The sequence below is a fragment of the Haliotis rufescens genome, unplaced genomic scaffold, assembly GCF_023055435.1.
Source record: "Haliotis rufescens isolate VD_foot unplaced genomic scaffold, xgHalRufe1.0.p SCAF_26, whole genome shotgun sequence".
In the NCBI taxonomy this organism is placed as follows: Eukaryota; Metazoa; Mollusca; class Gastropoda; order Lepetellida; family Haliotidae; genus Haliotis; species Haliotis rufescens.
Window position 1 is genome coordinate 7,469,424 of NW_025963957.1, and position 26,944 is coordinate 7,496,367.

At 41.3% G+C, this 26,944-nt stretch overlaps 1 protein-coding gene across 1 annotated transcript; it reads left to right on the forward strand.

Annotated features, from left to right (window-relative positions):
- Window positions 1-506: 506 nt before the first annotated feature.
- LOC124137336 (ganglioside GM2 activator-like) lies at window positions 507-23,949 on the forward strand. The gene is made up of 5 exons (XM_048402386.1): window positions 507-535; window positions 2,166-2,398; window positions 3,897-4,095; window positions 23,322-23,502; window positions 23,794-23,949. Exons 1-5 carry the CDS (start codon window positions 507-509, stop codon window positions 23,881-23,883), a joined length of 732 nt encoding a protein of 243 aa, XP_048258343.1. The 3' UTR covers window positions 23,884-23,949.
- Window positions 23,950-26,944: the final 2,995 nt, after the last annotated feature.

A 26,944-nucleotide genomic window follows, 5' to 3' on the forward strand; every position in this document is an offset into this window, starting at 1 on the left:
GATACTGTAAATCATGAACTGAATGCGGCAAGAACATATCAGTAAAAATGATAAGAAAGCTAGTCCTATGATTAATTACTTGATGAAGAGTACCGCTTGAGTTCGGGAAAACGCTGGAAACAATGTATTTATCTATTATTTTGCTTGTACTCACTTACCACTTCAATATATGGGATAATGTTATATCTCTTGAACTACTTTGAGAGGCGCTTCATCTTGATGCCTCGAGAACAATATGTCGTGAAACACGTGGTGCAAGCCATTGTAAATTATGCAAAGAAACTGGTCTACAGCCTCTCAGGAAAATAAAAGAAGCCACGAAACTATGTTTATATTACAAAATGATAGATCCGAATGAAATCCGGTCATAAAGTGCGTAAGTGGTGAGTGGTATATACAAAGAACATAACCCCCAAACAGTATTCAGTGTCACAGTACTGCAAAAGTCTGAAGAGCATTGAAAACATCATCCATCAACATCTTGCATATCTAAGGTGTCATCCAAGATGGGAACCCAGGAACCTCAGTCTGCAAGGTATCCACCATGTAATAACTCAGACGAAACAAAGTTTATATATGTTTGGTAACGGGTAATGAGGCGTAGGTTCATCATCAGGTTCCAGAGACTGAACGTGCATCAATTCAATGTAAACACCCAACATTTTCTGCGCCTAAGACGTTTCGGAGTTGTATCTAATTACAAACAAACTTATTAACAAATCCGAAACAACATTTACAAGAACAATTTTATGTTTTCAACATACGATCCTTGAACCTTAGGAAACAGGCGTAAAATATATCTGACTGGTGTACAAGTAAAGTCTGTTTGCCTACAAAGTACCGGCATTCTCGTCCACGTGGATCCTACGAATTTTCTCAGGCTGTCTATCGATGATTGTGGCATATGAAGGTCGCTGTGTGATGGTCTGATTCGGTTTGCTCGAACGGGTCATCACCAGAGTAGCATCTGCGATCATTTATATAAAGTCTGTCAACTGTAAGACTTGCCTTTAGACCTCGTCGTTTAGCTTCCTGGAAGACGCATCGTGTGTTCCCTGTTCATCACGTTACAGTATTATCCTTCTGTTGTCATTACTTACTTAACCTGTTCATGTTAATCTCTCTCATGTTTGCAATTGTTCTTACTGTCAATCCTCCACCTACTACATATATTCTGGACCTTGGTAATTAATTCAGTCTTGCTTGACAACGGCATAAGGATCTATAACAAAACGTCGCCTTTAAGTTAAAAAAGAAGTTGTTATCCATAAATTGTGCCTACTTTGAAATCGGTTTCAGATTGCAACTTTGGCTGTCAGCAGCATCCCTGGTTTATGTCTGCTTAGCGCTGTAAGGCTTGACTGTAAGGAATCGATAACGGGAGCATAACATCCGACAACGACTTCTATGTGTACGTCACTTTGCTGCAACGTCACTGAACTTCACGCCTGGCATGGTCAATCAAAAGTTGAGATTACAAGGATCGGCTGTTAGTCCACTTCGCAGATGAGTGCAGGTTTCTTGACAGCATCGAAGCAATAATGGCTGTCAGCGTGCGTGTTCATCGACGTAGGATGGAGCGTTAACCAGACGTTCAACGTTCTGCACCCCGGGGAACCATCACTGCACATCACATGACCTCTCAGGTGGTGTTCGATAGAAATGTGAACAGGTACACCGTACCGTGATTAACTTATCCGTTAACCCTCAAGCACACCCCCCCCCCCCCCCCCCCCCCCCCCCGTTCCTTCAGATCCATGGACGTCACATCACTTTACATCAGTGTGGGATAAAATGCAGCGCCGGTTAGTTCCAAGCCAACCAGGGAAGTTGGTCCAGCTACGTACGACAGGCCTCTGTTTTAATGTTTCACTGACATCAATATATTGTTTTGTTTCAATGTCGTTCTTTGTTTGTGTTGCTTTATTATTTCCCATGATAGTCAGTCATGTACAGGAATTTTTAAAAAGTATATCAGGCAACATACTATGTAATCTACCATATGTTGAGTCCCAGAGTGACGGATTGACGTCTCAGGTTTACAACTAAGGTATTACAACTGAATGCTTCCCAAAGCATATACTATTTAATATATAATATAATATAATATAATAACCAGTGCATCTGTGAACTAGATGTGATTAAGACGTCAGTGATGTATTCAGAACGTGTCAACTCGGGCAACCTGGTCCGACGACCCCCTGGTATCGCCCCTACGGTCACGGGGGTGGACTCTCCCTCGCTATCGGAGTGTATATACAGGTTGCCAGTCAGTGTCTGGCTCTACTCGGTCAGCTAAGGTTTATCATGTTGCTGTTGGTCGTAGCTCTCATCGTTCCTGCCCTGGGGGCCCGCCCAGGATTCACAGACACCGGCACTATAGAGTGGAGGGACTGTGGTATGTAAAGTGCGTGAGCGACTTCATATTTTCTCGTCGCAACGTCAGCAATATATAATATATCAATGATCGTCGGTTCGTTTCCAATATTCGCCTTGAGTACGATTCTTGTTGTGTCAGCTGCATATCCATGTCCTGAGTGATGACGTCTTAAACCTGCAGACCTTACACGCCTAAAACCTGCAGACCTTCGAGGCTCCCCTTCCACCTAAAAAACTACAGACCTTTGAGGCTTCGAGGCTTCCCTCCCACGTCTAAAACCTACAGACCTTCGAGGCTTCTCTCCCACGTCTAAAACCTACAGACATTTGAGGCTTCCCTCCCACGTCAAGCTGACATACCGTCATATAACTGAAATAGTATTCAAAGGGGCGTTAAACTTTCTTCACTCAGATATATTGTGGACGCTGACCATATGTTTTGAGTGAGTAAGTTGGGTTTAACACCGCTTTTAACAGTATTCCAGTTATATCACGGCATGTCAGCCTAGTGTGGGAGGAAAGCCCGAAGTGATGCAGGTCTCTGGCGTTTACCACTTCGGTGAAACCCACGAGCACGGGTATGGTGCTGACAAACCTAGAAACATAATCGTGGCGAACCGGGATTCGAACCCACAATCATAGGTTTCTGGAGTGACCAAGGGACGCAACTCTGCACAGCGAATCGCGGCGCCTTAGACGACTGGGCCACCCGTGCCCCCATATGTTTTGAAAAAACTACATATTATCATCGAGATGATAAAGAAACTCATCAACGAACATATATATACAACCCCATAATTGATTGTGTTTTACTGTTAGAAATCATTTAAAATAAAATTGATCAGATCTGTATCAAATAGTCAGAATCTATTGAAATCACACAGATGAAATCTTTGGTTTAACCGCTTCGATTATGTGAACATGTCTACGTCTGTTTGAGCCTACATGCCGTAAAGCATGTCTCCATATGTTATGTGTACATGCCTGAGTCCATCTGTGTCTATATGCTTCAAGGCATGCCTCGATATGTTATGTGTACATGCCTGAGTCCATCTGAGTCTATATGCTTCAAGGCATGCCTCGATATGTTATGTGTACATGCCTGAGTCCATCTGAGTCTATATGCTTCAAGGCATGCCTCGATATGTTATGTGTACATGCCTGAGTCCATCTGAGTCTATATGCTTCAAGGCATGCCTCGATATGTTATGTGTACATGCCTGAGTCCAACTGAATCTATATGCTTCAAGGCATGCCTCGATATGTTATGTGTACATACCTGAGTCCATCTGAGTCTTTATGCTTCAAGGCATGCCTCGATATGTTATGTGTACATACCTGAGTCCATCTGAGTCTATATGCTTCAATGTATGCCTCGATATGTTATGTGGTCATGTCTATCTGGAGTAGCTGCATGCAATCTATACAAGTTACTTACAACGACAAATGTTTAAACCATCCTTGTTTTCCTTGATTCTGAAAAAGATATAATTATGTTGTTTGTGTCTCCATGTCAGGTGTTGGCGACTCCTGGGTTTCCGTGAAGCAGTTCGACATCACCCCCACCCCCATCAAGCTTCCCGGAGATATGACCGTGACCCTTGATGGAACAATCAACCACGATCTCAGTGACCAGGTCACACTGGACGTTCTCATTGAGAAGAACCTGCTCGGGCTTTTCACCAGGGTGGGCTGCATTAAAGATGTCGGCACATGGTAAGTGTTGAGTAAGTCTGATGTCGGCACATGGTAAGTGTTGAGCAAGTCTGATGTCGGCACATGGTAAGTGTTGAGCAAGTCTGATGTTGGCACATGGTAAGTGTTGAGCAAGTCTGATGTCGGCACATGGTAACTGCTGAGCAAGTCAGATGTTGGCACATGGTAAGTGTTGTGCTAGTCAGATGTCGGCACATGGTAAGTGTTGAGCAAGTCAGATGTTGGCACATGGTATGTGTTGAGTAAGTCTGATGTTGGCACATGGTAACTGCTGAGCAAGTCAGATGTCAGCACATGGTAAGTGTTGAGTAAGTCTGATGTCGGCACGTGGTAAGTGTTGAGTAAGTCAGATGTTGGCACATGGTAGGTGTTGAGTAAGTCTGATGTCGGCACATGGTAAGTGTTGAATAAGTCAGATGTTGGCACATGGTAAGTGTTGTGCTAGTCTGATGTCGGCACGTGGTAGGTGTTGAGCAAGTCAGATGTCGGCACATGGTATATGTTGAGCAAGTCAGATGTCGGCACATGGTAAGTGTTGAGCAAGTCAGATGTCGGCACATGGTAAGTGTTGAGCAAGTCAGATGTCGGCACATGGTATATGTTGAGCAAGTCTGATGTCGGCACATGGTAACTGTTGAGCAAGTCTAATGTCGGCACATGGTAAGTGTTGAGCAAGTCAGATGTCGGCACATGGTAAGTGTTGAGCAAGTCTGATGTCGGCACATGGTAATTGTTGAGCAAGTCAGATGTCGGCACATGGTAAGTGTTGAGTAAGTCTGATGTCGGCACATGGTAAGTGTTGAGCAAGTCAGATGTCGGCACATGGTAAGTGTTGAGCAAGTCAGATGTCGGCACATGGTAAGTGTTGAGCAAGTCAGATGTCGGCACATGGTATATGTTGAGCAAGTCTGATGTCGGCACATGGTAACTGTTGAGCAAGTCAGATGTCGGCACATGGTAAGTGTTGAGTAAGTCTGATGTCGGCACATGGTAAGTGTTGAGCAAGTCAGATGTCAGCACATGGTAAGTGTTGAGCAAGTCTGATGTCGGCACATGGTATGTGTTGAGTAAGTCTGATGTCGGCACGTGGTAAGTGTTGAGTAAGTCAGATGTTGGCACATGGTAGGTGTTGAGTAAGTCTGATGTCGGCACATGGTAAGTGTTGAATAAGTCAGATGTTGGCACATGGTAAGTGTTGAGTAAGTCATATGTTGGCACATGGTAAGTGTTGAATAAGTCAGATGTTGGCACATGGTAAGTGTTGAATAAGTCAGATGTTGGCACATGGTATATGTTGAGCAAGTCAGATGTCGGCACATGGTAAGTGTTGAGTAAGTCTGATGTCGGCACATGGTAAGTGTTGAGTAAGTCTGATGTTGGCACATGGTAAGTGTTGAGCAAGTCAGATGTCGGCACATGGTATATGTTGAGCAAGTCAGATGTAGGCACATGGTAAGGGTTGAGCAAGTCTGATGTCGGCTCATGTAAGTGTTGAGTAAGTCTGATGTCGGCTCATGGTAAGTGTTGTGCTAGTCTGATGTTGGCACATGGTAAGTGTTGAGTAAGTCTGATGTCGGCACATGGTAAGTGCTGAGCAAGTCAGATGTTGGCACATGGTAAGTGTTGAGCAAGTCAGATGTCGGCACATGGTAAGTGTTGAGCAAGTCAGATGTTGGCACATGGTAAGTGTTGAGCAAGTCAGATGTTGGCACATGGTAAGTGTTGAGTAAGTCTGATGTCGGCACATGGTAACTGCTGAGCAAGTCAGATGTTGGCACATGGTAAGTTTTGTGCTAGTCAGATGTAGGCACATGGTAAGGGTTGAGCAAGTCTGATGTCGGCTCATGGTAAGTGATGAGCAAGTCAGATGTTGGCACATGGTAAGTGTTGAGCAAGTCAGATGTCGGCACATGGTAAGTGTTGAGCAAGTCAGATGTTGGAACATGGTAAGTGTTGAGTAAGTCAGATGTCGGCACATGGTAAGTGTTGAGCAAGTCAGATGTCGGCTCATGGTAAGTGTTGAGTAAGTCTGATGTCGGCTCATGGTAAGTGATGAGCAAGTCAGATGTTGGCACATGGTAAGTGTTGAGCTAGTCAGATGTCGGCACATGGTAAGTGTTGAGCAAGTCAGATGTTGGCACATGGTAAGTGTTGAGCAAGTCAGATGTTGGAACATGGTAAGTGTTGAGTAAGTCAGATGTCGGCACATGGTAAGTGTTGAGCAAGTCAGATGTCGGCACATGGTAAGTGTTGAGCAAGTCAGATGTTGGAACATGGTAAGTGTTGAGTAAGTCAGATGTTGGAACATGGTAAGTGTTGAGTAAGTCAGATGTTGGCACATGGTAAGTGTTGAGCAAGTCAGATGTTGGCACATGGTAAGTGTTGAGTAAGTCAGATGTCGGCATATGGTAAGTGCTGAGTAAGTCAGATGTCGGCACATGGTAAGTGTTGAATAAGTCAGATGTCGGCACATGGTAAGTGTTGAGCAAGTCAGATGTCGGCTCATGGTAAGTGTTGAGCAAGTCAGATGTTGGCACATGGTAAGTGTTGAGCAAGTCAGATGTCGGCACATGGTAAGTGTTGAGTAAGTCAGATGTAGGCACATGGTAAGTGTTGAGCAAATCAGATGTTGGCACATGGTAAGTGTTGAGCAAGTCAGATGTCAGCACATGGTAAGTGTTGAGCAAGTCAGATGTAGGCACATGGTAAGTGTTGAGCAAGTCTAATGTCGGCACATGGTAAGTGTTGAGTAAGTCTGATGTCGGCTCATGGTAAGTGTTGAGCAAGTCAGATGTCGGCTCATGGTAAGTGATGAGCAAGTCAGATGTTGGCACATGGTAAATGTTGAGCTAGTCAGATGTCGGCACATGGTAAGTGTTGAGCAAGTCAGATGTCGGCACATGGTAAGTGTTGAGTAAGTCAGATGTCGGCACATGGTAAGTGTTGAGCAAGTCAGATGTCGGCACATGGTATATGTTGAGTAAGTCTGATGTTGGCACATGGTAAGTGCTGAGTAAGTCTGATGTCGGCACATGGTAAGTGTTGAGTAAGTCAGATGTCGGCACATGGTAAGTGTTGAGTAAGTCAGATGTCGGCACATGGTAAGTGTTGAGTAAGTCAGATGTCGGCACATGGTAAGTGCTGAGTAAGTCTGATGTCGGCACATGGTAAGTGTTGAGCAAGTCAGATGTAGGCACATGGTAAGTGTTGAGCAAGTCAGATGTCGGCACATGGTAAGTGTTGAGCAAGTCAGATGTCGGCTCATGGTAAGTGTTGAGCAAGTCAGATGTTGGCACATGGTAAGTGTTGAGCAAGTCAGATGTCGGCACATGGTAAGTGTTGAGTAAGTCAGATGTAGGCACATGGTAAGTGTTGAGCAAATCAGATGTTGGCACATGGTAAGTGTTGAGCAAGTCAGATGTCAGCACATGGTAAGTGTTGAGCAAGTCAGATGTAGGCACATGGTAAGTGTTGAGCAAGTCTAATGTCGGCACATGGTAAGTGTTGAGTAAGTCTGATGTCGGCTCATGGTAAGTGTTGAGCAAGTCAGATGTCGGCTCATGGTAAGTGATGAGCAAGTCAGATGTTGGCACATGGTAAATGTTGAGCTAGTCAGATGTCGGCACATGGTAAGTGTTGAGCAAGTCAGATGTCGGCACATGGTAAGTGTTGAGTAAGTCAGATGTCGGCACATGGTAAGTGTTGAGCAAGTCAGATGTCGGCACATGGTATATGTTGAGTAAGTCTGATGTTGGCACATGGTAAGTGCTGAGTAAGTCTGATGTCGGCACATGGTAAGTGTTGAGTAAGTCAGATGTCGGCACATGGTAAGTGTTGAGTAAGTCAGATGTCGGCACATGGTAAGTGTTGAGTAAGTCAGATGTCGGCACATGGTAAGTGCTGAGTAAGTCTGATGTCGGCACATGGTAAGTGTTGAGCAAGTCAGATGTAGGCACATGGTAAGTGTTGAGCAAGTCTAATGTCGGCACATGGTAAGTGTTGAGCAAGTCTGATGTCGGCACATGGTAAGTGTTGAGCAAGTCAGATGTCGGCACATGGTAAGTGTTGAGCAAGTCAGATGTTGGCACATGGTAAGTGTTGAGCAAGTCAGATGTCAGCACATTGTAAGTGTTGAGCAAGTCAGATGTCGGCACATGGTAAGTGTTGAGCAAGTCTAATGTCGGCACATGGTAAGTGTTGAGCAAGTCTAATGTCGGCACATGGTAAGTGTTGAGCAAGTCAGATGTCGGCACATGGTAAGTGTTGAGCAAGTCTAATGTCGGCACATGGTAGGTGTTGAGCAAGTCAGATGTCGGCACACGGTAAGTGTTGAGCAAGTCTGATGTTGGCACATGGTAAGTGTTGAGCAAGTCAGATGTTGGAACATGGTAAGTGTTGAGCAAGTCAGATGTCGGCACATGGTAAGTGTTGAGTAAGTCTTATGTCGGCACATGGTAAGTGTTGAGCAAGTCAGATGTTGGAACATGGTATGTGTTGAGTAAGTCAGATGTTGGCACATGGTTATGAATGAGTGAGTGAATGTATTTGACGCTGTTTTGAGCGGTGTTTCAGTAACAACATGGCGTGCACAGCGAATTTCGGCGCCTTAGACGACTGTGTGGACCGAGTGTTTAGAATTGTAATGGGGACTAGAGAGCAACAGTGTCAGATGAGTAGTTTAGTGCAAGTTATGTAGAGCCCTGTTGTCACCGTAGTGGCATCCCAGTATACAGAGGAGGGTATGTCGCCCTGCTGGAGATGAGGACCAAGAGGATGTCAATGTTGAAGACACAGTTTAAGAAAGTGACAGCATACCTCTGCAGGAATTAGGTCTTTTGAGAAAATGATAGACGACATATTATAGCCGTGCCAGAACGCATATCAAGCATCTTACACACACGCCAACAAATACACAATGGGCGGAAACAAGTTCTCGTACTTTGAAACTCTCACATACATTATGCGAGCGGAGTTTCCAGCTGAGACTAACATGTGGTGTTGTTGTTGCATTAAGGGTTTAAGAGGTCGCCTTCTGCCTAATCAGTTTCGGCTGACATGTCCCTCTTTGGCACACCTGTGTGTGACTAGGGTAGATATCTATTGTGAGTTTGGTATTCATGTCAGATTAAAAAGGGGTGAATGGAGTTTTTACTGTTAAAATGGAAATGGATACTTGGGGATGCGTTACAATGAAAGTGTATACTAGTGGATGCGTTACAATTGAAGCGTATACAAGGAGATGCGTTGCAATGAAAGTGTATACTAGTGAATGCGTTAAAAAGGAAGTGTATACTAGTGGATGCGTTATAATGTAAGCATATACTGGTGGATGCGTTACGATGAAAGTGTATACTAGGAGATGCGTTACAACGAAAGCGTGCACTAGGGGGTGCGTTACAATGGAAGCGTATACAAGGAGATGCGTTACAATGAAAGTGTATACTAGTGGATGCGTTATAATGTAAGCATATACTAGTGGATGCGTTACAATCAAAGTGTATACTAGTGAATGCGTTACAATGAAAGTGTATACTAGGAGATGCGTTACAATTGAAGCGTATACAAGTGGATGCGTTGCAATGAAAGTGTATACTAGTGAATGCGTTAAAAAGGAAGTGTATACTAGTGGATGCGTTATAATGTAAGCATATACTAATGGATGCGTTACGATGGAAGTGTATACTAGGAGATGCGTTACAATGAAAGCGTATACTAGTGGATGCGTTACAATGGAAGTGTATACTAGTGGATGCGTTACAATGGAAGTGTATACTAGGAGATGCGTTACAATGAAAGCGTATACTAGTGGATGCGATACAATGGAAGTTTATACTAGTGGATGCGTTACAATGGAAGTGTATAATGGCGGATGCGTTACAATGAAAGTGTATACTAGGAGATGCGTTACAATGAAAGCGTGCACTAGGGGGTGCGTTACAATGGAAGTGTATACTAGGGGATGAGCTACAATGGAAGCGTATACTAGGAGATGCGTTACAATGGAAGTGTATACTAGTGGATGCGTTACAATGGAAGTCTATACTATTGAATGCGTTACAATGAAAGAATGAATGAATGAATGAATTTCTTTATTTCCTCCAGAGTTGAATCCGAAGATTTTACATGGGCAAGTACATTATTTACAATACATCAATGAAATTACTTGACTGTATACAAAGAAATCATGTTATACACTGCTATGAAAAGACAATTTACAATGTACATTTTGAGATCAGTAAGGTATCTAGCAGATATACATAAGGTATTTCTTTAAATTCCATATGAAGTGGCAGAAAGACAGTATGATGCTTTGCCAAGTATCGTAATCAAGTTCGTTTGTCAAGTCATGGACATCTGCACCGAGAAAGAATGAAAGCATATCATCATCGTCAAGCATATCTATTTTCACGTATACATCTACATCAAGTTTATCAATTAGACATGAGAAGAAATTATTTCTGTCAGGCATAAACATTTCACAGTGCAAAATAATATGGCAATCATAGTCATAGCAATGTCTTTTGCAATGGTTACATTCTTTCGACACTTTTGCTCTTGATCCGATTTTAATACAAAGTTGCAGGGGTTATCTTAGATGTGGATAGATATACATTACATTATAAAGAACATGCATTTGTAACCGTTTATGAATTTTATGGTATCGTGAAAGATCCGGTCTCTGTGCTAGTCTCTCTCTCCAGATGTACTGTTCATTCTCTGATAGACGTCTGATTACAAGAGCTCGCCAAGCCGATTTTGTTGGGAACGAACCGCTATCAGTATATCCCTTTATATAGTTATCCAAATGGTATTTTTTAGCAGTATATAGAAGGATGTTGCATATGCTTACTGGACGGCTAATATTGACAAAAGCGTTGGTAGCAATGTGAGCACAAAATAGGTCTTTTGTTATTGAGTTACAATCGTTATTGCAGAGCCTTCCTAATAATTGTAGTCTACATTTATCAATGTAGCCATTCATTGACCACATTCCCAAGTTAGAAATAGACGAATCGGTTGGATGTCTTTTACCAAATCATTGTATATGACGAGCAAAGTAACGTTGTGTACATTCAATCATTTCAAGTTCTTTACCGTAAAAGGCTGGTAACAATTCACATCCATAAAAGCTTGTAGATAAAATCATTCTTTTCCATATATTGACACATGCAACTGGGTGGAGGTCTGAGTCGTTGAGGCCGAGTGATCGTAGTGAATTAACACTTTTTCTTGCTTTTGAGCAACATGTCATGATTCTTTCTTTACAGGATAAATTACTGTTTATGATTATTCCGCCATATTTGACGGAGTCGGAAGTGTCAATTATTGCATCGCCAAACGTGTAGGTTACTTTATTATGACGCTGGCGTGTTTTGCGGAATACAAGTGATTTACTCTTGGAGGCATTATAGGTGAGTCTCCATTTGTTGGCATATAAACGAACTGAATCAAGGGAAGACTGTAAGCCCCGTGGGGTTGTAGACAAGAGCGTTGTGTCATCGGCCAATAACACACAGGGTATATAGATGCCATAAACAGAGAGGCCATCGTTTGCTTTCCTTAGTTCACATGTAAGGTCATTTATGAAAACGAGAAAGAACCATGCTGACATAACTCGACCTTGCCCAACACTTTGTTTAATGGGAAACTCATCAGATCTTTCTCCGTTGTAGGATATAAAAGCACAGCTGTCTGTATAGCTATGGAAAAGTAAGTTCCATAATTTACCTTTCACACCAAGGTCATGTAATTTAACAAAAAGACCGGCGTGCCAAATACGATCGAAAGCTTTTTCATTATCTAAAAATGCAGCAAACACTTGTGATTCTCTTTCTAGGTAAAAATTAACACATTCTAAAACGGTGAATACAGACATGATTGCTCCATGTTCCTTTCTGAAACCAAATTGTAAAGCATCGGGGAATGATTGGAGATTACTGGGTGTATATTTTTCTATTCTACTTAAATGATTTTCTCTAGGAGTTTAGATAGACACGATGTAAGAGTTATGCCCCTGTAGTTAGGTGGATCGTGTTTGTCGTTTTTGCCTTTATAGATAGGTATTATCATTCCTTTTCTGAAGGCACATGGATAATACTGGGATGCAAGTATTTGATTGAATAGGTGTTTGAGGGTTACTACAAGCATCTCTCCTCCAAATACCAGGTGTTCATTTGTGATACCATCAGGTCCTGGAGATTTGTTTCTTTTAAGGTTGTGTATATGTGATCTGATTTCTGGGACTTGGATTTCTGTATACAGGATATCATCTAGTGGATCATGATTATGACGATTTTGTTCCATGACATAATGAAGTTTTAATACAATGGTGAGTTTAAAGTTTTCGTCAAAATCATCAGACTGGTGAGGTTTTGCCAAGTCTGAATAATAGTCACCCCACAGTTTACATATATCAGCTGAAGAAACAGCACTACGTCCATTGTAAACTAATTTATCAATAACCGGTCTCAACTTACGAACATGTTTATAGAATGTATTTATATCGGCTTCACATGTCTTTTCTAGTTCTGTACTTATTTCTTTGCGCTGTTTACGTTTTGATTTTCGGTGTAAACGTCTAAATTCCCTTTTTGCATTTTTATAGGATTTGAATTATCTAGAGTTTCCTCCCCGTGGTCTATTATCCGCTATCCATTCTCGTCTGGCCGACCTCATTTCATAGTGGGACTGATTTAACCCATCATTTTTCCAATAGGGCTTCAAATGTGATCTATATACACTTTGGGGGATGTTGTTAGAGCTGGCCTTCATAAGACATTTACTTAGCTCTTCGTTAAAATGCTCTATGACATCAGGTTGAACGTGGTCAGATGCTATACATACAGAGGAGAGAAGTGTGTCAACTTCTTTTGTATACAAATTTATGTGTATTTCGTCTGCCTTGGGCCACTTTGGAACATGTGTTGTTGGGTGCAGGCTAAAAGGGTGAAAGTGGTGAGTGCAATCCAAGAGGGGGTTTTTAGGGGTTGCTTATATTGATTTTTTGAAATTTTTAAATTTGGAATAAATGCCGAGGTGGGTGGAGGAGGGAACTAAGGGAGCCGGGTGAGGTGGGTGTTTGTATGTTTATTGGATTTTGGATTGGTAGATTAATTAGTTTTAAGATGCGCTTAATTAGGTCGTGAGTTAAATTTCTATTATTTTTCTTCAAAGCATGTCATTTTTTCACATATATTGTTTTGTGTATAAGCTAAGTTGGATTATAGTTGGAGTAAAGGCTAATTTCTAATGTAAACTTGCTTTAGCATCTCACAATTATATTGGTGTTTGCAAGTTACCATATAAGTTTAATAGCACTTTTTTGACCAAGGTAAAACAAAAATAAGGTGCCGTTTTCGCCAGGCAATAGTAGCCGTTTTCTCTTGAGTCGAGGTGCCGTTTTCGCCAATCGGTGCCGTTTTCGCCCGGTGACGTTTTGCTGAGGTGCCGTTTTCGCTATAACCCGTGTTGTTTCCACATTGGATGGGGTTTGACGTGTACATTGTATGCAGACAAGGCAAGGCAAGTGGTCCGACGTATCGTACTGACATTGATCAAGTATGCTGCACTGGATGATGCAGTTACGCATGTTGGATGGTATGAGGGCATAGTCAATAAGTGATGTATTAACATTGTCTTTACTTCTGTACGTATACCGGGACTTGTGTTGCATAGGTTATGCGTTACACTAACTAGGTGCCTATGATCTATTACCTTTTGTAGTAGCTTATCGCGAGGAGACATTTTTATCATATAATGGGTAGGTTTCTCGGCAGGATAAAACCAACGGATAAAAACGATATCCGTTGGGGTCATATGCGGATAGAGATGCAAATATCAAAGGTCAAGTAGGGACTACTTTCACTGTTTATAAACAAACATGGCGTCGCCCTCGTCATTCGGCAATCGGGTTAGAATTAACCATCGGGAATCTGGATAAACTACAGAGATAATTGCTATCATTATCAAAAGAACAGTCCAATATACTGAAAATCAGTGTCTAACTGTGACGTAGCTAAGGCATTTTATAAGTTTTGGCAACTTTGGAGATATAAATTTCGAAACAATTTTGCGAGGGCACGAGGCCTAGCCAAGCGGGATCAGTAGCCATGACTGGTAGACCTCTGCAGCTTGAAACCTTCTCCACAAATTGAAATAGTTGGATTTGGCCGAAATATGTTTGAATTGTTACCTTGTTTCGTTTTGTCGCTCTGTGTACATCTGACTACACTTCTTAATGTTATGACAGGACAGACCGACTGTCAACAACGTCTGACCATGGCCGTGACGTCTCATAGACTAGGGTTAGAGTAGCTTCCCTTTGACAAAGGGCAGTTACTCTAGCGGACAGACCGATGGATTGCCGCGAAAGGCAATTAAAAACAATTGTTGTTTTGCGTATATGTTGCTTCGCCACTGTATAAGAAACAGATTTCAGTTGGAACTATATTGGCTACTGTCACTGTCCGACTGACACATCACTTACCCTGTGACGTAATAAATATTAATGCGCGCATTCCAGGAAAACTCGCAATGTTTTGGTAATGTTTGTGAGGGAAAGCGATTTTGAAGCGCAGAATTAAAGAATGACATTATATGATAAAGAGGTTATCACGCTTGTGTGTTTGGGGATGGTAAATATCCTGTATTAGGAATAAACACTATGTATTTAGCTCGCCAAGGCTCGCTAAATACAACGTTTATTCCTAATGCAGGATATTTACCATCCCCAAACACACTCGCGTGATAACCTCTATTTATTCTGTGGATATCAGAATTTAAATCACCTAATATGACAGTGTCACCTTTGGCACTTAAAGTATCATACATGTCAATGACTTCATCTAATGCGTTAACATACACTGAATGTAAGACGTTAGTTGAGGGAAGACGGCAACATATGACGAAGACATCATTATAACCCTTAGCATAAATAGTAGCAGCTACAAAGAAATGAGAGTTAGTATGTAGCGACTTGGCACTCCACATGGATGTATCATTACATAGAATAGCCGTGCCACCAGAGCCTCTAGCAGAAAGTAATTGTGAATTGCATGAATAGGTACTAACTGAAAAACCAGACAAGTCATTAAATCTATACTCACAATCCGGCGAAAGCCAGTGTTCCTGAATAGCTAGTATGTCCACTGAGTTTGGAATTACACTATTTATACCACGTGTACCATATAACAGACCACGCACATTCCATGTAAGAAGACTAAGGGTCATAATTGAAGACACAAGAGACATGATTGAGTGGGACACTGGTTTCAGCACTAATGCATGTTTTCTACTGACGTCTTTGGTTGTTATCACTGTACTGACCGTGCTTTTCATAGTTCCTGAAGCGCGGAACGTAGTCACGACATTGTATATCTTCAGGCCAGAATTTTTTGTCATTAATGACATAATCATAATCGTCACGACATATTGACTTGAACTGTGTATGTCTCTGTATTGTCGTAGTGGACACGTTTCTTCAGCAGGCGTGCATGAGTAACACGTACGTGGCGTTCATGTGCGTAGTCAAAGATTAACTGTTTGACATCATCAAAAGATTTGTCTGTCCTGATATTAGAGAGGAGAACTCTTTTAATCCGGACTCTTGAAACCCCTTCAAGTGTGTTGTAGGATTTAGCCAGTGACTTGATCTTGTAGGTGCTTGAAGGCTTATCAGAGTGACTTCCTGTGTGAGGATGGACAGGGTGAGAGTTGTCACCATCTTCCATGCCGGAAAACACTAGACCATGGACGTTATCATTGTAGATGTTCCACAGAAGATCAGTGTTCGTCAAATCTACCATACGTGGTTTCTCCTTTGGTTTTGAAGTCGTTGTTTCTGATGTTGTATTTTGTGAGATTCTCTCCATGTATGATGTGCTCTGTTTCTCAGTCTTTTCGTTGTCATGACTGTTTGCGTTCGTTGAAGGTTGTGTGGGTGTGGGTGTGGGCTGGCACTGGGTAGTGTCAGGGGTGATCGTTGTTGATGCAGTTTGAGTCTGTTCAGTGGGTACATCAGTTGATTTTGGGGGCGATTTTACTGCGCTGGCATATGAGAGCTTCATCTTGGAAGTGACGTTGCCTATCTTATTATCAATAGTCTTTAGTTTGGTGTCTATTTGATAATTAAGACGAAGAAGTTCATGCTCAAGCTCCTGAACTCTTTCCTTGAGAGTTTTCATTTCTTGTGAGTCGAGTTTGAGTTGTGCTCTTAATTCCGATCGTCTTAGTTCTGAATCTTCCAGCCTTTTAGCAAGGTCGTCAATTGTCTTGCTCTTGTGGCCGATTTCAAGATCTTTTTGTGACAGGTCTTCATTAAGTTTCAACTCAATATCCGAGAACTTCTTGTCAGTGGATTTTGTAGCCTGTGAGACACACTGTTTAAGTCGCACGATATGACTCAGTATGAGCCCAAGGCATCAGTATCGCCTGTTAGTTTTCAATCTGTATCAATGTAAGCGTCATTTTCATCGTTGTCGGGTGAAGGTATAACTGACAAGGACATATTCCTGACACTCGCCCTACTGAGTACTTTAGACTGGAGTACATGATCTGGTACACCTCCTTCAATGAAGTGGAAAAGATAGTATACATCTTGTGCACATTTATCGAGGGCATACTTACTTACTTACTTACTTACTTTGGAGATTTAACGTGCGCTTTCCGACTGATGCGTATTTCGCACACGGGCCCGGCCAGGCCATTTAATGTGTTTCCGAAAGGGGCGAAGGTGGTCTGTGCAACCCAAGAGGGGGGTTTTAGGGGTTGCTTATATAGAATTTGGGAATTTTGAGATTTGGAATAGATGCCGATGGGATTGGGGAGGAGAACTAAGGGAGCTGGGTATGGTGGATGTTTGTTTGTTTATGTGATTTTGATTTGGTGAGTTATTGTGTTTTTAGATGCGTTTTATTAGTTCCGTTTTGATTAAGAATACGCCTAAGGCCTTGAAGTTTTCTAGTTTATTTTGTGGGTTTAGTATTGCTTCTAGAGTTAGAGCCTTGTTTAGATTGAGGGTGGTTTGTAATGCGGTTCGATGTGTTAGGTAGTGTGTGCAGTGGATGAGTGCGTGTTCTGGGGTTTCTGGTTGTTTGCAGTGTGGGCAGTTACCTGTAGTGTGTTTTTTAAATTTTTTTAGGTGGTTATTTAGGTTGGTGTGTCCTGTTTGGAGTTTAGTGATTACTCTGTCGATTTTTTTGGATGGATGGAGAATTTTTGGTTTGGTTAGTGGTTTGCTGAGCACTTTTTTGATTTGGCTATTTGAGTTTAGATATAGGTTATGCCATTTTTTGTGATTTTTTGCTTGTTTACACTTTTAATTTCTGATTTTGAGATGGGTAAGTTTAAGCTTATTTCTGGGATTTTGAGGGATAGTTTAGCTGCTTTATCGGCGTTTTCATTACCGTATATTCCTACGTGGGCGGGTATCCACAAGAAGGTTATTCGTTTGCCTGCCTTAGTTAGGTCGTTGGAGCTTTTAAGTATTTGATTTATTAATTTAGGTCGGTTTTTGGTATTTTTGTTTTGGAGGGCTTGCAGTCCACTTAGGGAGTCGGTAAGTATAAGGATTTTTTTGTGGTTTTTGGATTCTTGATTATGGAGGGCTGAGGCCATGCCCATTAGTTCTGCCGTGAATATTGATTGGTTGTTTGGGAGTCGGAAGGATTGTGTGGTTTTAGTTGGTTGTGTGGTATGGACTCCGAAACCTGTGTGTTTGGAGGTCGGATCTGAGGATCCGTCCGTGTAAATGTGACACCAATTTGGCCAATTTTCGTGTATGTATGCTAGTGTGGTAGTTTTAGCTATGTTTGGGTCGGTTTGTTTATTTATTTGGCTAGCTAGTGTTGTGTCTATTTTGGGTATTTTAAGTTTAGGGGTGAAGATATTTGATTGTTTGCAGTTTTGTTTAAGATTTTTAATTTGGTGTTCATTTAGGTAGTTTGTTATTCTTTGGGATATTGGGGTAAGTAAGGGGTGTTTACGAGCTAGAGCTTGGTTTTTGGGGCTGATGTTTTGGTTTATTAAGTTTTGGATGAGAGGGTTTGATTGGGACGCGGCCCAGAAATTTAAGCTTAGCTGTTCCCTGCGTAGACTTAGTGGCATTTCTCCTGTTAAGGCCTGAAGTGAGGTGTAGGAGGTGCCATGTTGGGTGCGTGTAATTAGTTTGAGAGCCTGATATTGTATTGAGTCAAGTTTTTTAGATAGAGAGTTGTTTAGGGTGTTGTATATGGCGCAGCCGTAGTCTAGTTTTGATCTAATTAGTGATATGTAGAGAGAGAGGAGGGTATCTTTGGATGCTCCCCACTTAGAACCAGTTAGGCATCTTAGGGTGTTTAGGTCTTTACTGCATTTAGTTGTTAGGTTTTGGATGTGAGCATCCCAGGTGAGATGTTCATCGAAAATAAGTCCTAAGAATTTGGTTTGTTTTTGAAATTTGATTGTTTGATTGTTTAGCTGGAGGATTGGGGAGGCGGGTTTCATGTTTTTATGTTTGAATACTATTCCTGTTGTTTTTTCTGAGTTAAGGGAGAAGCCCCATTTGTCAGCCCACTGTTGTATTTTATTAAGAGATTTTTGGAGTAAATTTTGGACCATGTTCATGCTTTTAGTGCGGATCCAGATGGCTCCATCATCCGCGAATTTTGATGTGTTTACTTTAGGGGATAGGCCCTCGAATAGATCGTTTATCATTATATTGAAGAGGGTGGGGCTGAGGATACTGCCCTGTGGAGTACCATTTTCTAGGGGACATTGGTCCGATAGAGTTTGGTCTATACCCACGGTTATTTTACGATTGTTTAGGAAGTCCTGGATGTAGTTTATTATCTGACCTTTGAGTCCTATTTTTCTAAGTTTTTGTATTAGCCCATCGTGCCATACCATGTCGAAAGCTTTAGAGAAGTCTAAGAAGATGCCTGTGGTATATTGTTTATTTAGCTGTCCTGTCTTAATATCTTGTTCTAGTCGGGTGAGGTTATCTAGGGTTGAGCCGCCAGGAGTGAAACCGCTTTGATCTGGGTTTATGATGTTATTTTGGGTTAAGTAATGTTGTAATCTATTTTTAGCCATTGATTCCATTACTTTACATAAGTTTGAAGTTAGGGATATTGGCCTATATGAGTTAGCTTGATTAGCTGGTTTATTAGGTTTAGGGATTGGTATGACTAGGGCCTGTTTCCAGGGAGTAGGAACCTGTCCGTTTAGGTAGATGAGATTGTAAAGTTTTAGTAGTGCCTGGAGTAGTTTTAGGGGGAGTTTTTTAATTATTTGGTAAGAAGTTAGGTCTAATCCTGGGGCTGTGCCCTTTTTCCTGTTTTGGATTACGTAGAGGAGCTCCTCCATTGTGTAGGGTTGATTTATTTCTAGATTGTTATTGTTTGGTTCTTTTGTGGGTTTGTTTTCTGTTTTAAGTTTATCTTGGAATTTTTTACTGAAGTTGGTGTTACTGCTAACGGCCGAAAAGTGGTTGGCGAGATTATTTGCTTTTTGGGCGGGGTTGGTTGAGTTGTCAATGTTAGGGTTTTTTTTATGTCGTTTTAAGCCTCTGATGGCGTGGATTTTGCGCCAGACCGTTCTGGCATCTGTACGGTTATTTATACCTTCGCAGAATTTTTTCCAGTCTCTACTTTTGGCTATTTGGACTAGTTTTTGAACCTGGTGGTTTAGTTCGTGGGCTATGTTTAAATATTTGTAGTCGCGTTTTGCTTTATTGAAGGCTGATTTACGTTTTCGTCTAGTCTGTTCTATTTCCTCATTCCACCATGGTACCGTCGGTTTGCCTGTCTTAGATGTTTTGAAGGGGATGGAGGTTTTGGCTGCGTTTATTATATAGTCTGTTAGGTTTTTACAATAGGTTTCTGGATCATTATTTTCTATTTCGTTTAGGTTAGCTTCGTTGCAGATATCTTGGAATTGGTCCCAGTTAGCTTTATTGTAATGGAATTTTGGTTCTTGGTTTTCTGTTTGGATTGGTACGTTTGTATTTCCTATGGTTATGTTTATGGGGAAGTGGTCACTACCTAGCGGGACGTCGTGCACTTCCCATTGAGTACTTTGGGCTAGATCTGCGGTGCATATGGTTAGGTCGATAGCCGACATTTTTTGGTTTATCTTATCGTACCTCGTGGGTTGGTTGCTATTAAGGAGTACTAGGTCGTTTGTTTCTATCCATTCGGAGATTAATTTGCCATGATTATCTATTTTATCATCTATGCTCCATGTAGGATGGTGAGCGTTAAAGTCTCCTAGGAATATAGTAGATTTATCGCTTATTTGGAGTAGTTTGTTTAGATCCTCAGGTTGGACTTTTTGTTCCGCCCAGTGGTAAATATTTATGATGTTTATGTTTCGGTTATTTAATGTGATTTTAATGCCGTTGGCTTCTAGGTTTGGCGTGTCTATTTTTATTTCTTCGTAATTTATATCTTCCCTGATAAATATGATTAGTCCTCCTGCGGCTCTTCTTGTTTTCGGTTTAGCTCTGTCAGTTCTAACTGAGTTGTAGTTAGGTAGTGTGAATTTGGATTTTTTTGAGAATTTGGTTTCCTGTATACAAGCAATGTGAGGGCCTTTATTTAGTTTAAATTTAGTTTTTAGTTCATGGCCGTGGGAGGTGAGTCCGTTGGCGTTCCACTGAAAAATATTTAGTCCTTCGAATATTGGGTTCGGGTGATTGGTGATTTATTTTTTATTTTTTATTTTATTCGGTGAGTTCTTTTAGATGGAGGTTAAAGAGGAAGAAGGGAAGATCGGTTAATTTTAGATTGAAAGCTACTTTGTAGAAGGATTTCATGCTAGCTTTTGGTGAGTTTTGACTATGCATGTATGCTAGGAGTAAGGTGAGGTTGTTTAGGTTTTGGGTGTTGGCTGGTTGGGGAGTTTGGTTTGTTTTAGTTGGAGTAGTGTCTATTGTTTCCTCAGTAGTGGAGAAATCTTCGTCATAGGTTAGATTAGGTTTAGCTGATTGAGTTTCCATGGGGGAGGCATGTGATGTGGAGGATTGTGAAGGTGTTTGTGGGATGGGTGTAGCTGATGATTTCATAGTGTTTGTGTTTTGTTGTTGTGCTTGCTTGTGGGACTTGCTTACCATATGGGCTGTAGGGTGCTTGGATGAGGGTCGTGTTGTGGTGGTCATTTTGAGGTTTGTTTTGCATGCGGGGGTTGATGTTTTGGCTATGTGAGATGTGGGAGGGTTCGTGGTTGGTTGAGTGGCTGCTTGTATGTGTGAGGTGGGTGCGGTTTCTCGGTAGGGGCCCCAGTCAGAGCTGTCGGTTATGGGTGTGGTGTTTGTTTGTGGGATGGTGTTTGGGTGTGGTGTAGGGAGGAGTGGTTTAGATGCAGGTGTAGCAAATTTTCGTGTTTGGATTTTAGCCGTGTCTATGTTTATGTGTTTGTTGGCCTGCTGGGTGAGTGTGTGTCTGTATGGGCATTGGTTTGAGAGTGAAGTGTGTTGGGTGGATTTGCAGTGGATGCACCAGGGTGTGCATGTGCCTGGGCAGTCTGTTTGTGCGCATTTTTTACATCGAGGGCATTGTGAACACCGCCATTTGTATTTCGTCGTTTGACAAGCGATCCTGGTGGAAAGTTGTCACAATTATCCTTCGCATGATCGTATAAGCTCTCTCTGACGTGATTGATTTCCTTCATGCTTTTGTCGTAGATACAAAGTAAGCTTTCCATGAATGATCGCTTTTCTTTGTGTCCGAGTTTTATCTTAATCTCCAGATACATGGCTTTGTCCTGTTCATCGCTGGGCTGTGTACTGTAGACCTCGTCGGATTCTTCTATTGTTGGCCAATCAGTACCCGAGCGCTCACTGTGCGTCTCTGGTGGAGACTCCATTGTTGGGCAGGCTTGGGTTGTTAACACATGCGTGGCGAGATAGTTTTGTTATTGCAAATAGTTCTACAGATTTTAACCAAAAACAACATTAAACTCAGTTTCCTAGAAACTTCGTTTTCACGGCATTGTTTTCCTGTAATGCTCAGCTGTAAGTAGGTACTTCCTCAAGTAGTACAGCTGTACAGATCATGAGATCAGTAGAACTTTTCTCAGAGCGATGTTACGTGCGACCGTTTCCTTCGACGATCAAACCACTATGACAGTATATACAAGGAGATACGTTACAATGAGAGTTACTAGGTTATGTGTTACAATGACAGTGTATACTAGGACATACGTTACAATGACAGTGTATACTAGGTAATGTGTTACAATGACAGTGCATACTAGGTTGTGTGTTACAATGACAGTGTATACTAGGTTGTGTGTTACAATGACAGTGTATACTAGGACAAACGTTACAATGACAGTGCATACTAGGATATACGTTACAATGACAGTGTATACAAGAAAATATGTTACAATGACAATTTATACTAGGATATACGTTACAATGACAGTGTATACAAGAAAATATGTTACAATGACAATTTATACTAGGATATACGTTGCAATGACAGTGCATACTAGGATATACGTTACAATGATAGTGTATACCAGAAAATATGTTACAATGACAGTGTATACTAGGTTAGGTTTTAATATGACAATATATACAAGGAGATACGTTACAATGAAAGTGTATACTAGAAAATATGTTACAATGACAGTATATACTAGGTTATGTGTTACAATGACAGTGCATACTAGGATATACGTTACAATGACAGTGTATACCAGAAAATATGTTACAATAACAATATATACTGGTTATGTGTTACAATGACATTGTATACAAGGACATACGTTACAACGACAGTGTATACTAGGTAATGTGTTACAATGACAGTGTATACTAGGTTGTGTGTTGCAATGACAGTGTATACTAGGTTATGTGTTACAATGACAGAGTATACTAGGTTATGTTTTACATTGACAGTGTATACTCGGTTATGTGTTACAATGATAGTATATACTAGGTTATGTGTTACAATGACAGTGTATAATAGGTTATGTGTAATAATGACAGTGTATACTAGGTTATGTGTTACAATGACAGAGTATACTAGGTTATGTTTTACATTGACAGTGTATACTCGGTTATGTGTTACAATGATAGTATATACTAGGTTATGTGTTACAATGACAGTGTATTGTAGGTTATGTGTTACAATGACAGTGTATACTAGGTTATGTGTTACATTGCCAGTGTATAGTAGGTTATGTGTTACAATGACAGCGTATACTGCGTTACAACGATCTCAGATTGATTGATGTACCCACAGCCACTACACCGATCCCTGTCACTTCCTGGACACCTTCAAAAATCGGGGCACCTGTCCGCCCCAGCTGACTGCCAACGGCCTCCCCTGCACCTGCCCCTTCAGCCCCATGAAGCTCCACCTGCCCCCATCCAAGTTCACCGTCACTAGCATCGGGGATTTCTGGAAGCTTATTTTAGATGATGTAAGTGACGCCTGTAAACCAAATAATATGATTGATTTTCAAAGAACGCTGCACTAATAACCGATTGTGTAGGAGAAGAAACCGACACTTATGAAAGAATGGTAAGACGATTTTGACATAATAATTGATAATTTCTACGCGTCAGTGTGTTATTCTAACTCAGACCCAAAGACTGACAAAAGTTAAACAAAGCGAATAACCGTTTGATGACTTTTAGTAACGCCACAGTTGTTCACCATGTATTTGGTATATTCCTATACTTACATTTGACATCACCCCGTTTATTTCCAGGGCGAGTTACACGTAAAGATCACCATGAACGACAAGCGCACTAACCAACTTCGTGGCTGTGTGGAAGCCTACCTTGATACCGTTGTGTAAATACCAGGTCCTGACCTGAGTGAAGTTACGTGTCTATTTGATGGTTGAAAGTAAGACAAATAAATTGCAAAAAATGAGGTTTTGTCTGTCTATTTAGAATAATCCTTGTCTCGTGATAAAACGCTTCCTATCTAGTTGAAGGGTGAAAACAACGAATGCATCTGTTTTTTTTAGATGTTTTAGCAACTTTGAATGTTCAAGTTTATTCTACAGTTTCGGCATGTACTTATGAATCACTATCGACTAGTAATGATATACGGTGTTCAGGAAAAGGTGAGCGCATCCTGCTCAACCGATGGCATGCCAATAGTTGCAGCTGCCAACAAATGTGGAATCATAATGAAATGCTTTCTGTTTTGTAATTTAGCGTGATATTGTGTGAAGCTTACACCATAAACACACACAAATATACCCACCTACATATACAAAAACACACATACACAAACACACATACACACAAACACGAAAACACACACAAACACACACATATACAGACATAAATGCAGAAACGCACACAAACACTACGCACACATAGATATACACAGACACAAACACACATGCACACTCGCAGACACATACACATATACACACATAAACACAGACACACACTCACAAATATACACACGTATACACATGTGCACATATAAACACAAACATTCACGCACGCACACATATACACACATTAACACAGACACACACATACACACACATGTACGCATATAAACACAGACACAAACATGCACAGACAGACACAAACACACACGCGCATACACATACAAATATAAACGGACACACACGCATACGCACATACACACATATACACATAAATACAGACACAGACATTTACACATACACACTCACAAACACACGCACGTGTACATACACACATACACATTTACAGGCGGGGTGGTGGGATAGCTTAGTGGTTAAAGCGTTCGCTCGTCACGCCGAAGGCCCGGGTTCGATTCCCCACATGGGTACAATGTGTGAAGTCCATTTCTGGTGTCCCCCACCGTGATATTGCTGAAATATTGCAAAAAGCGGCGTAAAACCTTACTCCCGTACTTACTTACTCACATATCCACACATACGCACAGCCACACATAATAAAGAAAGGCTTGGCTGTCGGTACAGATGCTGGGAGCCTTACGAAGCAGGTGATCAACAACTGGGTAGGACATGGTTGTATAAGATTAGATACACACAGAGCTAACAACTATAAACGCACCTTTATTGAAGTCATTTTAAAACTTTGATCTATTTATTTGTAATGGCCGTTCGGGTAAAGACGTGTTGGTAAGAGGAGTATCTTGTGAAACAAAAAGATTTTGTTTTGTTATCACATACGTGTATGCCGATGTGCTAAACTTGCCGGGTTTAAAAGACTATATTTCACACAAACGAGTCTGATATACACCCTCCAGTCTCCAAAAGGACACAGAACCATATCACATATAAACCTGATCACATCACTGACGTCATACATCCAAATCAGAACAACAACAACTAAAGCATACGGTAATATCAAAGGAGACCTTGTCTGGTTGCGAGGACCATATGACAACTATACATAGGTCAGTTGACGTAATCGTGCCCGTGCTTTCAGAGTTTGCTGTCGATTGTTTGGACTAGAATGTTACTAGTGGAAAAATAGTACACAACATGCTATGTTACGTATGAAAACATACCCCAATCTTACGAATTAAATGTATTACTATTGTATTATCTGTCGAAACAGATTCCATTGGACCTAAAAGATAAAATAGTGGTGTGTATCATATAAACGGATCGCCGAAAAAGGAGTTTGGGAAAATGTCCTGCTCTTTCAGTAGCATCCGGTACCCACACAACTTGCACAAAACAGTGTATGTTTGTTCCCTTACGCCGCGCAGCAGTAATATGGCCATGTAAACAATCGAGTCTTGACAACACAATCCACTGATTGACCAGACATTTTAGTTTTACGATAGCGCATTCACTGATTTTGTTGGAACTATATGATATGTTAATTTTCTGTTGCTGCGTATCAGTACAGAGATTCTGCGGCCGCTTACAAGTACAGAGAAACCACCAGGAAACACAATGCCTCAACAAGTATGTCAATGTACTTTGAGGTACAAACCAGTATGCTCTTTGTACGAAGATTTCAAAGAGCACCACACGACTGCAGTGCCTTTGTAGACTTTCATAAAGTTTTTTCCACATTTGATTTGTGACCCAAATGATGCAATTCCATATTTAGGATTGAAGTTGTATTTGGTGACGTCCATCAGCTGATGAAAACAGTGCCTGACGTGAGCAATTTCCATGATGCGCAAAGGTTTTATCGCTTTTGGCGGCGAGGTTTGAATTCGCGATGCATATTGGCAATCGACAGTATGGAGCTTAGTGATTTCCTTTGGCAAGTAGAGCATTCTCTATTTTAACTTCAAATGGACGCTTTATTTCGGTGACCTGACATATCATGATCTGTCAGGATTTAAATACTGCATCATTCATAGCCTGGATCGCACGATGATACCGCCCCTATTTGACGTTATTTGTAGACACTGAGGAATTCCCATAAAGTAGTTCTGTATCTCTCCGCTCGATTGACAACGTAATCACGCAACAGTTAGCTTGGTAGTTTTCATCTTGGCGAGATCATCCTTTACTATCAATATTTTGACTTGATCAATTTGTGCCCGCAGAGACCTAATATCGTCACTAAGTGAAAGTGATTCACACAAATAACATCCTCATGATGTGGACACACACTGGACTCTGCTGCCAGCAGAGGTGTCGTAGGGTTATGGGAATGGTTTTGCCACTTTTGTTTATTGTGAATCAAATATTCCCAGGTGAATTAAATGATACGGACAAGTAAATGATTGCTATATTTTATTGATCACCCTTAATCATACATATGATATATTTACCAGTGTTGCATCTAGGCATCCAACAGATAGGCTTGAACGAGGATACATGGTAATTCTAAATTAGTCAGGACATCTGTAGGCAGTCAATCTGTGTTAGTCAGGACATCTGTAGGCAGTCAATCTGTGTTAGTCAGGACATCTGT